This window comes from Argopecten irradians, chromosome 15, assembly GCF_041381155.1.
Source record: "Argopecten irradians isolate NY chromosome 15, Ai_NY, whole genome shotgun sequence".
NCBI classification, from domain to species: domain Eukaryota; kingdom Metazoa; phylum Mollusca; class Bivalvia; order Pectinida; family Pectinidae; genus Argopecten; species Argopecten irradians.
This window is the reverse complement of record NC_091148.1, coordinates 2,877,170-2,892,880: the sequence shown is the minus strand read 5'-3', so window position 1 is coordinate 2,892,880 and position 15,711 is coordinate 2,877,170. Positions and strand designations below refer to the sequence as shown.

The window sequence follows — 15,711 nt, the reverse complement described above, 5'->3', positions numbered from 1 at the left end:
TCGAAAAGATGTGAAGATTGCTTTCATTAATTTTACTATTTAGAGACAAAATATAAGTAAATATCAAACTGGTATATGTTTAGATAGGCATTACAAATGTTTCTAGCGTATTATCTCATTTTCCATGTCCGTTCTGTTTTTATCACCTTTAAATGAGGCCGCGGTGGCCGAGTGGTTAAGGTGTCCCGACATATTACCACAAGCCCTCCACCTCTGGGATGCGGGTTCGAATCCCATGTGGGGCAGTTGCCAGGTACTGACCGCTGGTCGGTGTTTTTTCTCCGGCTTTCCTCCACCAACTAACCTGGCACGTCCTTACATGACCCTGGCTGTTAATAGGACGTAAAAAATAAACAAACAAATCTTAAATGACACAGGCTGTTAATAGGAAGTTAAACCTAACAAACCAAAATACACCATATGGGCATTATATTCCGTTTGAAAGTGTCAAAATGAAAAAAAAAATCAGGAATATGATTTTTTTTTCAGAAAATGTTTATCGTTACCTAAGGTGTATATGTATTTTTGTGTACATTGGTACGACTAGATTAACATGAAATTCATCGAGTAGGATGTAAGCAAAAATCATGAAAGGGGCCCAAAGTTTTACCAGTACTGGCAGGCGACCAATTCTCGCACAATTGATAGAAAACGCTTCCAAACAGGTTTCCGGAATATATTGCTTGAAAACTAGTGTGTAATCATACAAATACACCTGCGAGGACGAGAAATGGTACCTGACCAGTATCACTAAAACCCAAATATCTAACAAATATGCTACATATATTTCACACTCAGTTTGCTGATGAAAACGAATAGGAGTTTTAACGAATGTTATCAACTTTATAGTATTTATTTCAATTTATTTCAAGATTTCTCTGTCAATATGAAGAAATATATATATTTATCCCTTTGAAGATATAATCTGTATTTTCCAATATAGGCTCTACACCTTCCATCCGAGAGGGCCAAACATTTACGCTGTATGTTCCCTTCCCCTCCAGGAATGTTAATTTCTGATCACATTTGTTGAAAATCAGCCCAGTACTTCACGATAAGTAGCAATTAAAACAAAATGTTGACGGACAGACAAGATGGTTGACAATGAAAAAAATGATAATGAAACTATAAATAATGTTATAAAAATATTTATTCAGGTAAAAATAGCATGAATACATTATATTACAATTTTTAGTAAAATGACTTCACAACGACAGCTAATATACAGCATGAAAAATTCTGTACCGTTAATAAAAGCAAGTAAATCATAGTTATCTTATATAAGTGACTACTTTGACTCAGGTCAGTATGTATGTAATGTACAATGATAATGAAGATGTAGAAGTTTTTTCCAGTCCACAGGTACATGGGCAAAAACAGAAGGTGCCCCCTATATAGCTAGCAAGTGGTCAGATGACTTACTTTGAATTTAATCAATTCTAAAACAGCTGTAACAAGTATTATTATAAGATCACAAAATAAGAAAAAAAAACCCAGAATTTGACTATGACTAGAAATTCCTAATTTACTCAAGCGTGGCCAAGCACTTGTAATTTTGGTTATATATTTTTTCCCGTTTATATATATAGTTGTACATGTTGACATATTTTACTTAAATTCTTATGAAAGGGAGATAACTCAAATTATCTTGTCGACTTGAGCTCATACATAAGCTAAGTATAAGATAATCTTTTAACATAAAGTTTATCCGTATATATATTACTTATAAGTGGCCTCTTTAGAAAATCGAGATATTATAATTTACATTTAAAAAAGAAAACAATTAACATTTTCAAAATAGAAAAAAGATCTAGATCTTTAGACAGGTAGCCTACATAGCTATAAGTTGCTAAATTTCCTTGCAACATATATGAAAAAAATTCTGTCAACAAGAATATAGGGTAACAGTTCTTATAATTAAGATTAAAATTTTCAGACTAGCTGCACAAATAATCTACTAAGAGAGAAAATAATGGCACTGGTTTGGTCAGTAAAATAGCTATAATTGAAAATCATTCTTCAAAAATATTTATGCTCTTATCTTAATGGAAAAGCAATTTTTCATCGACAATTCACTAGAATTTACCCTTGATTGTTTTCAAGGACTCAGTAAGTTACTTTTATAGGTATAAATCTTTTACGTCAAAACCAACATTGATTCTTTGATATGAATTACAAATAACAACAGTAGCCCTAGAACACTGCCCTGTGATATACCAGGTCATAGGAAGTTCCGAACAATTAAAACATTTTTTACACTGAAACAACATGTGGATAAACTAAATCATTACGCACCCATGTGACTATATTCTAGCCAATCAGAAGGTTGGAAAATCAAATTTTAAGTTTTTTCCCTAAAGACATGCGGAGTATAGAACTAGATTTATTCTTTTGTCACTCATATTTTTACAATAGAATTTTAATGCTACTATTAATATTGTACTTAGTATTTTAATCTGTTGGACTGCTTTTAGATGGCAATTATAATCTGATGAATGCAAACTGAAAAATGTGAATTGAATGATGTGCACTATATGAATATATTTACATCAAATGATCATTTCTAAGAATATCTCGAGCAATTTTTGCTCCTAAATTAAGCGGTGTTAGTTATGACTCATTGAGGTTACTGTGAATTGGAATGTATTGCAAAAATGTAAATATATACAGAATATATACATTGACATAGATGTTTGCAGTATATACTGTATTTGCTGTAATAATCCCCCAAATTGATATCTAGGAGAGCACTTCTACATGTAGTTAGTATGAATTTAAAGTAAAACAACAGAAATTGTGACAGAATATTTAAATAATTTTCACATTATTTTAAGATTCTACCAGGGCGGTACAACTCAATATCAATCGAATCAAAAGTCCTTAATTTTTATCTTAAAATATAGAGTTTCTTTAATTCGTTGATTATAAGACAAACATCGGTCATTTAACGTTAAACCAAATACCTCCAAAGTGTTTTATTAGGGGGGTTACTAATTAGAGCAAATACAGTTTAATCCAATGTTATCTTTGTAATTATTTTTGATATGTCAGCAATCACTGCTACTTGTATGTAAATCAATTTGCATTTCCATTATATTAATTGAAAATATGTGTAACTTATTATTTCTTTCATAATTTTCAGATAATTAGGGATATTTCTATTCCTTATTTCCATGTTACAGAGTTATCTGCCCTTCAGATAAGTATAAATTGTGACCTTATAGGTCGTGGAAAAAATCATTTAAAGTATGATTTTATGCTTAGAAATAAAATATATAACAATTAATATCTACCTGTAAAGGGAGATAATTCTATTATATGCAAATACGGAATAGATATCAGATAACACTAGTAACTGAAAATTCATGTTAACTTCACATGCTTCGATTCCTGGATAATATGAATGATTGATTTTCTAACATGCGACTTATACAATGTACTTCAGTCATTATCAAAAAGTATATACAAAGAAAATTTAAACAGATTCAATGCATGGTAAGTCAAAACTCACCTTTTCTAGTGATCAATGACTTCGAAAAATTTTATATCCGAAATAATTTGTGTTAACCTTTTTGAACTTTGAAATATTTCTTTTTTCATTGACAATGTCATTTCTTTTACAGGATCACCATATAGGAACTCTGTCTACTTTTTTACAAGGCAATAGCTTTGCACCAAAGTTTTCTCCAAACAGGCTAATAGCGTCTGCTTGGGAAATCTTCCTTCAGCTTTTTACGGAGGTCCATTCCCGCCTTCAGTAACGTCACCGCTGCCGCGAGTGTAAAGATTGTGGAGACTACAAAGAGTCCATATGACCAAGAGAGGAAATTCTGATCAGGTCGCGGCATCCACTGACGGTCCTCTTTCTGGAGTCCATATAATACCATAACAATGAACTGTATGATCACTGAAATAGATAATTACAAAAGTTTACGTACCATTTTAATTACTATGGATATAGTTTAGGATTTAAAATCAGATCTTAGATTCCATTATAACATAATTATACTTAATCATATATATTATTAGGTGGCTGGGTGGCTGAATGGTTTTGACATATTACCACAAACAATTGTTCTCTGGGTCGCAAGTTTGACTAAAAATGTGGAGCAGTTGCTTATTGCCAGGTACTGACCACTGGTTGGTGGTTTTTCTCCAGGAATTCCGGCTTCTCTCCCCCTCCCTAACCTATCATATCCTTAAGTGTCATTGGCTGTTGATACGACATTAGAAAGGTGACAATATTTGGTCTGGTTTGACAAGGTTAACTTCCTACTTCCAGTCAGGATCACATTTAAGGATATGTCAGGCCTAGATGGTGGAGGAAAGCTGGAGTATCCGGAATTTCTCATTTTTTCCATTTCTATTCAGTTGTAGGTATATTCGGGTCAAGATATTTTGTTACCATGTGTCCAGCATGATCTAGCATGTACAGTAGACCAATTTAGAGTCTGAAACTGATTGTAGATTTTTGATAGATAATCGTCTCTACAGAGAAAGAAAATTCTATGGCCCCAGCCATTTTTTCATAGACCCGTTATATCATCACATACATGTATTGTTTCAAAAATGAAAGGACCATAAGACTGATTGTAATGCTTTTAAGGGTTTTACAAAATCTGATGGAAATTGCTAAATTTTTCAGAATGAATTTCACTCTTTATCTTTGTCAAGCATTTAACTAAATATAAATCAAAATCAGATTCTGTCGATGGATGCAGAATAAAAGAAATTTGTGTCAAAACTTACATAGCCAATAGGGCCAACATGATAAGATTTTACATAGACTGACCAGATTTTCTATAGCCTTGGGCGATTGGGCCACCTTTACTCGAGAACATTGGACCATTTCAATAAGGATTACTGTACAAACCTATGCCAAACTTGGTGAGACTACAGCCCAGTAGAATGATTTCCTCCAGGTATTCCGGGAAGACATGGCAAACGGCCAGGATACCTGTAAATGTTGTGATGACCAGGAAAAGCAGCGATATGCTCACCATTACCTGTACGGCAATGAACCAATCTGTGGGTAGGAAAGTAGGTCAGGTCAATCATCAAGGTCAAGGTTGAATACATAGATCAAGGTTAGATTTCAGAAAATAGTTCAGTTATTACATAACCAAGTCAAATGGTATCACCTTTTAAACTTGCATACAGGTAAAATGTCATGTACCTTAATTTCCTAACGAACCGTAAGGTTCAAAGAAATAAAGAATTGATTTGAATCTGAATTCAGGTAAAAATCACCTGACAGTCATTTGAGGAAATTAAAGAAGTCTATATATTTTCGCTTGCACGCTTTCTCCCGCATTGCATTCTTCAAAGTTAAGCAGATATGCAACTTGAAAAACATAGGCATTTCATATTTATCTCCCCTCGGTCGCTTTGGTTGGACAGTGTGATATTGCCGATGTAAAGTAATTATAATTCTTACTTGAAAATCGGTAACAAATTACATGTTAATCACCTGAATTTAGTTTTTGTGTGAAATCGGGTAAGTTTGAGTTTTTTCCAGGTAAATTATTATACATGTTTCTGATAAATGTACCTAGATATCATGTGAAAATATCTGGAGATGGTATATATTTGCCTGCATGTATATACTTACACAGGTACTAATGTAAATGTAAATATGAAGTTTATATAAAAATTGTTATTGTTTTCAATTCCATCATTAATTTGTATGCCCATGTATGTTGTTGAATGATAAATAAAATTTTATTTATAATAAATCACTTCTCTCATATATTCATCACCTGTATGTGTTTACAATTATATAAACCGGAAGTGGATATTCATCCTTCCACACCTTGTTCGGATACAGGTAATTTCGCACCTGGACGAATACACCTGTGTAGTACGATTTTAATAAAATCTAACATATATAACGTCTATTTTATATACTTACGAGGGGATAGCCATTCCCAAATTGGTCTGTACTGGTCGGAGAAGATATACCAACATCCCTTGTACCTGTTTCCATTGTAGTCTTTCCAAAACGTATAATCATTGAAACAAAACTCCCATAATCCCGCCTTGATAAATCGGCTATCTGATTTCTGGAAAGATTCTACCCAGTATGGACTAGCGAAAGCTCCGACCAAGAAAGCAACTGCTATCATAGATAGGACAAGCGCCACAACTGACTTGTCCACCATTTTGAATGGCGTCCCCGTTCGAAAAGTTATATTAGGTCATCTACCTGGAATGTTTACAACACTGGACGAGTCCATTATGCGCCAGAGGGGTGATTTATATACAGGTGTGATATAACGTGCGGGTTGTCGTTAAGTCGCACAGGGGTAGCAGATGATTATCAGATCAAGGACGTATATCTCACTTATAAATCCTTGATCAGATTAAGTAGAATTAGGATATTAGATAATTGTATAATTAATTGATCTTTATTTAATAAGTTAGTCAGTCGTCATGCATGTATTATCACAGGAGTTTGACGTTCTGGCAGAAACATAATTATATACATATGTTTCTGGTTCTGGCAATACTATACATATGTGTTTTTATATAGTATATAGCTAGGGGTATTTTTTATATATATGTATACTATATATTATTGACACAACGTCAAACTCCTGTGGTATTATATTGACAAGAGTGAGTAAAAAATGCCGCTGTTTCTATTTAATTGAATCTTATATACTTTAATTACTAGGTTAAAAGAAAAAAAAAACAGTTAAAGAAAACAATTAACGAAAATAATAAGAATAATTCAAATGTAAAGCTTTTGGTTTTGAACTCACGCCGTTAAGATGCGATTTCGCCAATGAGTTATAATATACTTACAAATTTAAACAGAGCCAATATAAAAAAATTAATTTGCAGTGATCAAGGACGGAGCCTTGTGATACGCCTGAAAGCACGATCTGAGGATAGAACCTTGTGGTGTGCTTACTTTAATTTTGTAGCTTTTTTATCATGTAATCATGATGGAAACTAAAATAAAATTTGATAAATTAACTTTGCATGCAGTTGTACAATTTTAAAACGTACTGATCATGAGTGACCCATAGACATCATTTAAACATATAGATAATGTACAATGAATATATTTGTCATAAATGACAAAACAAAAAGTAGATCCAATGTGCCTCTTCAATTATTGCTATGCACACCTTCCCATTAGGACGTATACATTCTAATTCAATCTTCCTACGTTTACAACAATTATACATATATATTATATGTATATAAATACGGGCTTGAAGGCATATACTTACAATACGTCAATGGAAATTGAAAGAGGTCGGTTAAGAACTGAAAATGAAACATTACATTAAAGTATCATACTATGTGCCACCTAAAAATCTTATTAGTTTTAAACGTATTCTATGTATTTCGTAAAAACCTATAAAAATCAATGTTTCATCATTACCGTAAAAATTATTTTAATTGACGTCAATGAAAATTGAAATGAAGTCGATAACGAACTGAAAATGAAATATAACACTTAAAGTATCATACTATATGTGCCACCTACATAAAGTTGTAACTTATAAGTTTTAAATGTATTCTAAGTATTTCGTAAAAGACATAAAAATCTAAGTTTCGTTATTTCTGTAAAATGGCTACATACATGTACTATGACATGATTGGTTTGAAATGATATGAAAAAAAATGGTTTAACGTAACAGCCATGAAATCATATATAATTAAAAGGACGAGACAGGTTTAGGAGGTGCAGAAAAACCGGAGTACTCGGAGAAAAACACCGGCTACACATGGTCTTGCAACTGCCCCAAATGAGATTCGAACTCGCCACCAAAAGAGGGTGGAGAGCACTTGTGGTGATATGCCTGGACACCAAATGATGACGTAAAAATTAAAATAAGATTTTTCAGTTAACAGATTAGTAGATACGTAGTTATAGCCAACATAAATTGATAACTTTTTTTTGTATTTTCTTCCAAAATCTGCTAAGAAAATATTCTTTTCACTTTCTGCCTGTATCCTGCACTTAGGCCTTGACGTTATTCGATGGTGTATCTCCGGAACTCCGGCTGGTTTCAATCACCTAGGCAAACTGATACAATATCCACAGATGAAATTAAACGATTTAATAGACAGTAAGACGAAATGAACCCCAACTTAACTATATTTGGATGTATTGTCCCTGGATTAAAAAGCGTAGGCGGTCGTCCCATTAGTCGACCACTGGGACCTGCGTCATCAAGATTTGTTAAATTGAGAAAAGAAATCGCAATTACTTGAACGTGACAATAATGTTTGTGGTGGAACAGCATAAAATAAAAGGCTTCGGGCAACCGTACGCGTGATGGTCAGGTGTCAAATATTATTTTCTACCTAATTTCTTGTAGTGATATCACGTATTGATCGACGTAGTTTGAAATCAAATTGATCAATTAATTACTGATTTACAGCCTACATAAATCCGGCTGTTGCTAGTGTTTATCTTGTTGTCATAGTAACGATAAATATTTATAGACTATCATCGCGATTTTACCATCGTACTAAGTCTATATTTGATAGCTCGAGCCGCTTATGATTTTGTTGTAAGAAAAAAAGTTTCACCGGAGATTCGTGACAAACTTTCAAACTTTTATTTAGTCTCTTTACAAAACACAGACTATAAAGTAGTACATATATAGTAATCTATATAGTTAACATATAAGGCCAAGAAAAAAATGTCTGTTTAGGGTTACATTGGCAAAAATAGGGTCGGTAGGTAGGGATTTAAGTGTCTTTCACTCTAAAGTAACGGCTGGAACCTGACTTTTAAATTTTTTCATAGAAAAGTGGAAAAAAATTAGGGTCGGGAGTAAAAAATGAGGGTAGGTCGGGTAACACTAAACAGACATATTTTTTTGGCCTGATATGTTTACTTAGAGTTTGTAAATAAACAGTGAAATTTGATAATATTTGGTATCTTGTAACTGAAACATATATTAGATGTATATTAGAACGAATATACGTACCCGGCCTACTATACCTTTCTAAAGACGACAACATTATCGGTCAAAAAGTCTTTTGAGCTACAATATTGCAGCTAGATGTATATATGTTTTTGCTTGTAATAGTATATTTATTACATATAACATATCATTTAAAAAAGTGAAAAAAGACACTTTATGAATAATGATATTCCTCACCAAATATTGTAAAATATCCGCAATGAAATTTTTTTCCGCTTTAAATAATTGTTTGCGAATATATAAACGCGTACACATAAAAATTTGCGAATTTCGACATATTTGAAAAAAAATTGATAGAGATTAAGATAGTTGAAATGAATAAATATTTGCGAATTCTGACATACAAATGTATTTGAAAAAAAAATATTGACAGAGTCTTTGATATAGATATTAAACGAAAACATAGAGTGCTAACTACAATATAGTGGTGTGTTAGAAATATGTTATCTGACTTTGCGAAAATATCTACTCGCAAAAATATCCATGATTACAGTAATTATATTGTATTTCATATCATAATTTGTAAACATGCCGGAAATTTATCTAATTTCGTGTCCAAGATATCAACCTTGTCAGTAAGCGAGTGATCACGCCTAGACGAGGGGAGGTCACTCGCTCTACACGTCTATCTCACCTGTAATATTTACCTGTCACACCCGGACGAGTTAGACTCGCCCAACCTGTTGTTCAAACGGTCTCAAGATGGAGAATCGCGTCAAGTGTCTCCTGTACGGAGCTTTGGTTTTCTCCTCTCTAGCTTTCCTATTTTTCGTTATTGGGTTTTCGACACCTCATTGGCTTGAGTCGGATGACCGCTACATTACGGTCAGTCATTTCGTCCGCCTCGGACTCTGGGAAGCTTGCTTTAATCAGTGGACTTACTACAAAGATTACACAGGGAAAACATACGATGGCTGCTGGTGGATCTTCTCGTATGAATATCGTCCTATCTGGCAATGGCTCAATCCAGGTAAGTTTCACGATTATAAAGTTTATTTAATACAATATATACTTGTAGATATGTATCGTTTTAGATTATTTACCTGTTGATTACAGGTAAAAATATTACAGGTAAATCAAAATGGATGTTCAGTGAATCACTAGGGACCAGTTATTATTTGGAAAGACGGGTATTGGTGATATTTAAAGAAAAAACTATTTGTAGCACGAAAGATAAAAGCTAACTTATATAATAAATTATTAAGATATAAGTATATTATCAGTTAGATAATTTTACATTATTTTGCCATAAAAATGATAATGGTTTATAAATTATCTATTGTTATTGCTCGAGTATTACTGGGTGCTCCCTGAGTAAATATATACATGTAGGAAGTAATCAGTAGAATTTAATTTTATTGGTTTAATCAAGGATTAATAAGTGATCTACGACCTTAATTGGTAATTCATTTTTTTGTTATGTTTTTATCTTATAGAAAAATATCATAAAAAATAAAACCCAATAAAGATGTTCAGAATTATATTTATTCAGCTATAAAAAAAGGCTTCATTATCCATATCCGACTCAGTCAGTATATTTATATTATTATCAGTGAACAGTACACATGTACTGTACACATATCTATTTAAGTGGTTGTTTTATTTTGGTGCTTTTCACGCTAATTTAAAAAAATCTAAATTTCAAATTTGGCCTAAAATTTGCCTCTACTAAAATAACTTCCGGTAAGTATATTTACAGTATCTAATATATACCGTATTCAACCCTATAAGTACCCAGGGCGTTTAAAAAATGAAAAGGTGCTAATAAGACGAAATTATTGCAAACCTTTACTATTTTGTGTAATTTTTGTCTTTATTTATATATTATTATGCCTGGGCAATTGAAATCGAGGCTTCAAAATGAGGAAGAGCGCTTATAGGGACACGGGCGCTTATTGGGTCGAATATGGTATATGTTGTTAATGCTAGCACTTACCATAGCTGGTTACAGTCATTTTTAAACCAACTTAACTACTCTATATATTCTTATTGTGACATCACTCCCAAGTCAATTGCGATTGTGCCGTCACCATACCATGACATTGAGTTCTTCAGGAAGATGTAGTTGAGCCATTTGATCTCCATGCATTTCTATATTACTTAGCACAAAGCAAACATTTAAAATAATTATGATGTATATCTATAAATATAAAAATTAAGGACCTTTATTTGATTTGGTCCATATTGTGTTATAACGACCTGTGATAACGTATACGCCCTCACTCCCCCTCAGTCATTATTTAATTCTACCAGGGCGTTATAACACCATATGGACCTCAAATAGCAAAGGTCCATAATTGTAATATATATATATATATATATATAATTAAAAAGATGATAAAATAATTAGTGTTTTTTTAATCCTGTTACAGCATGGTTCCTTGGAGTACAGGTTGTGATGACACTGACTATGATTGCTGAGGGCGTTTCCCTGCTGCTCCTTATCCTCTTCGTCATCGGATGTTGTCCGGGAAAAAAAAACTACTTTGCACTCTTCTTTTTAGCTGGACTCACCATAATATCAGGTATGTTTAAAAGACCAATTAACAGAAATTAGAATCTCTCGCCCTTTGAGGGTGCGACGGGAGAATAGAACCTTTCACCCCTTTGGGGTGAGGCAGCTGCAGGAGAATTTCAACCTGAGAGGCAAGGTTCTTTAAATTGTCAAACATGAGCGCTAATCTTTGCCAAGTGTTTGACAGCATATTCGGTATTTGCATATTACAGAGTTATCTGCCCTTGCAGGTAGGTATCGATTGTTACGTACGTCATGTGTTTACGAGTGTAACGTCATACTTTTTGGAGAAAACCATGTGAATCGCTATCACAAAATAATGATGTAACAATCAATACCTACCCACAAGGGAGCTAATTCTGTAATATGCACAAACATCCTTGGGGGAAGGGAAACAGAACTTGTATAAATTTTAGCTCGGACCCCCCGGGGGCAGGAGGGCGGGGCCCAATAGGGGAAATAGAGGTTAATCCTATAAATCGCTACTTGTCCTAGAGTTCTGCATGGATTGTAACCAAATTTGGCCACAAACATCCTTGGGGGAAGGGGAACAGAACTTGTATAAATTTTGGCTCTGACCCCCTGGGGGCAGGAGGGGCGGGGCCCAATAGGGGAAATAGAGGTAATCATATAAATTGCTACTTGTCCTAAAGTTCTGCATGGATTGTAACCAAATTTGGCCACAAACATCCTTGGGGGAAGGGGAACAGAACTTGTATAAATTTTGGCTCTGATCCTCCGGGGGCAAGAGGGTCGGGGCCCAATAGGGGAAATAGAGATAAATCCTATAAATCGCTACTTGTCCTAGAGTTCTGCATGGATTGTAACCAAATTTGGCCACAAACATCCTTGGCGGAAGGGGAACAGAACTTGTATAAATTTTGGCTCTGACCCCCCGGGGGCAGGAGGGGCGGGGCCCAATAGGGAAAATAAAGGTAAATCCTATAAAACGCTACTTGTCCTAGAGTTCTGCATGAATTGTGACCAAATTTGGCCACAAACATCCTTGGGGGAAGGGGAACAGAACTTGTATAAATTTTGGCTCTGACCCCCTGGGGACAGGAGGGGCGGGGCCCAATAGGGGAAATAGAGGTAAATCCTATAAATTGCTACTTGTCCTAAAGTTCTGCATTGATTGTAACCAAATTTGGCCACAAACATCCTTGGGGGAAGGGGAACAGAACTTGTCTAAATTTTAGCTCTGACACCCCGGGGCAGGAGGGCGGGGCCCAATAGGGGAAATAGAGGTTAATCCTATAAATCGCTACTTGTCCTAGAGTTCTGCATGGATTGTAACCAAATTTGGCCACAAACATCCTTGGGGGAAGGGGAACAGAACTTGAATAAATTTTGGCTCTGACCCCCTGAAGGCAGGAGGGGCGGGGCCCAATAGGGGAAATAGAGGTAATCTTATAAATTGCTACTTGTCCTAAAGTTCTGCATGGATTGTAACCAAATTTGGCCATAAACATCCTTGGGGGAAGGGGAACAGAACTTGTATAAATTTTGGCTCTGACCCCCTGGGGACAGGAGGGGCGGGGCCCAATAGGGGAAATAGAGGTAATCTTATAAATTGCTACTTGTCCTAAAGTTCTGCATGGATTGTAACCAAATTTGGCCATAAACATCCTTGGCGGAAGGGGAACAGAACTTGTATAAATTTTGGCTCTGACCCCCTGGGGGCAGGAGGGGTGGGGCCCAATAGGGGAAATAGAGGTAAATCCTATAAATCGCTACTTGTCCTAGAGTTCTGCATGGATTGTAACCAAATTTGGCCAGAAACATCCTTGGGGGAAGGAGAACAGAAAATTGTATAAATTTTGGCTCTGACCCCCCGGGGGCAGGAGGGGCGGGGCCCAATAGGGGAAATAGAGGTAAATCCTGTAAATCGCTAATAGTCATATAGTTCTGCTTGGATTTTAACCAAATTTGGCCCAGAAACATCCTTGGGGTTAACAGAATTTGTATAAATTTTGGCTTTGACCCCCTGGAGCAGAAAGAGTGGGGCCCAATAGGGGAATTCAGAAAAGAACCAATGAACTTGTATTCAGAACATTCCTAGGCATTACAAACCAGGTGAGCGATACAGTCTCTTGTTGGAGAAAATTTTATGTCAATTTTTCGCCAATTCTGAGATACATTGATTACCACAAATTTTGAAGTATTTTTCTGATTCAAAACAGTTAAGCTAACCCGGACCTGCTTATTGTTTCTTGCACATTTATATGCATTTTTTAACTCCAAAAGAAGTGTCTTACACATGTAAGGAACCCCAAAATAATTGAACCACATTTTAGACAACAAATCAGTTGTCGATTAGGAATTTAACAAAGTACATTGTAATTATAATTAGGAACAAGATTAGTTTGTTTGATTTGACCCTAGTATGATGAACTTCAAAAAAAATGTTAATAGCTGTAAATTATTATTTACAATCCTTTTCTAAGTAGTAATATAACTGCAAACTTGATGAATTGATAATTTTCTGTTTTCTACAAGGGGAGATAATCTAGGTATCTCGGTAAAAAAATCAGACTGAGTTATGAAATATTTTATGGCAGTGTGTTATATTAGATTTCTGTTAACAAAGATATACGCAGCGGGTCTAAATTAAGATCCATCACCTATCTCTGGAAACTTAATCAGGGTACATTGTATTTTGCATTGTCTCCACAACATGTACACATGTACACATATTCTGGATTCAATTCTGAAACTTAAAATGAAGGGGGAGATAATCTTGTATGTATACATGTGTGATGATTCAGCTGATAATTCCTAATCAACAGAATTTTAGCCTGGTGGTGGTGGCCAGTCTAATTCATTAAGAGAATAATATTTACCTTTCAATTTGAGTTTACTTGAATGTAAATGATGATTTTCCACCTTACAGGGTTGCTGACAGCGTGTTGTACAATTATATTCGGAGCTAAGTCTGTGATTGACAGACAGTGGCTGGAGAACCCGGACCAGAACTACCTCTCCTGGTCCTTTGGTATGATTGTTCTCAGCGGCTTCTGTATCCTCTTCAGTGGCATGTGCGTCCTCGTGGCAGCCATGCAGGTCCGAATCGAGAGTCGGTACCGAGAGCCAGAGCCATACGAGGGGTACCACATGAAACCAGCATCAACGCATTACTAGACAAGAAAATATGTATATATAGTTCTACTTAGATTTACAGCAAATTGTTGCAAACTTCTGTTTTTGTGACATTTTGAAGCAATTTTATTTAACTAGCTGTATGTAAACCTGGCACGCAGCTATTAACAAATACCTGTGACATTATTATAGCAACTCAGTTATTGAAACAGAGTAATTTTGCAGCAGATTTGTCACGTTTGCTGTATGGCTTCAAGGGAACTTATATTATGTAGTGCGCTATGGTTCGCTGCAAATGCTGCAACTTCAGGTTATAAAACTTTTCGGAGCTTTTGAAGAGCTCACTTAGCATATCATGGTTAAATCAATACATATATCTCGAATTTGTCTTCATATTTTCTCTAAAGCCACATATTCTTGTATTTCTTTTTTTTAAGAAACTGAATCAAAAGACAAATCTCATTACACAGTTATCAATTATAATCCATAGTTTTTTTATATATAAATTACACCACAAATTGTTTTATGGTGAAACATTCATGACCTTTGTTTGTAACTTGTATGTGCTATACCAAGTGAGGCAGTATTTGTTTATACTCTATCGACCTATTTTTACCTTAACCATAGATATGCTAGAATTGGCAATCTCTTTTTGTAGAGCACTTAAAACTTCATTAAACCAGACTACCAGACAACTATGTCCATGATTCAGTGATTTAAAAAAGAGACAGTTTGTAGAAAGTGCTAATAATTACTTATCAATTTACTGTAATGTTTCCGGTGTTAAAGTTGCTAAATAAGACAGTCCTTGTAATTAATTTCTGCTGAAATAGAACTTAGGTGAATATAAAGTTCCTAAAATTAAACATAATTATAATAAGGTCACTAAAAGGCACCAACATAAAATCTGATGGTTGCAAAAATCAAGATGAGAGCTGGAGAAACTATTCACAAAAACAGAATGGCCAATGAATAAATCTGCTAAATTAGCAATGGTTGCTAAATAGCCTAGCTAGATTAGATGGCCACTAAGGCATTTGCTAAAGTGTTAACATACTAGATCATAATGGACCTGTCCAGATCAATGCATGGTAGAGTTTAATGAAGTTACATAGGGGTGACAGAGTTAAACAGCAGTGCTAA

General features: G+C 34.7%; 2 protein-coding genes across 2 annotated transcripts; one reads left to right on the top strand and one right to left on the bottom strand.

Moving 5' to 3' along the window:
- Positions 1-1,132: 1,132 nt before the first annotated feature.
- Positions 1,133-6,207, bottom strand: LOC138309527 (uncharacterized). The gene is made up of 3 exons (XM_069250749.1): positions 5,912-6,207; positions 4,874-5,026; positions 1,133-3,907 (listed from the first exon to the last, which is right to left on the bottom strand). Exons 1-3 carry the CDS (start codon positions 6,159-6,161, stop codon positions 3,696-3,698), a joined length of 615 nt encoding a protein of 204 aa, XP_069106850.1. The 5' UTR covers positions 6,162-6,207; the 3' UTR covers positions 1,133-3,695.
- Positions 6,208-9,622: 3,415 nt separating this feature from the next.
- Positions 9,623-15,001, top strand: LOC138309767 (uncharacterized). Its single transcript, XM_069250979.1, has 3 exons — positions 9,623-9,924; positions 11,327-11,479; positions 14,363-15,001. The coding sequence occupies exons 1-3, from the start codon at positions 9,657-9,659 to the stop codon at positions 14,608-14,610; spliced, it is 669 nt and encodes a 222-aa protein (XP_069107080.1). The 5' UTR covers positions 9,623-9,656; the 3' UTR covers positions 14,611-15,001.
- The last annotated feature ends 710 nt before the right edge of the window (positions 15,002-15,711 follow it).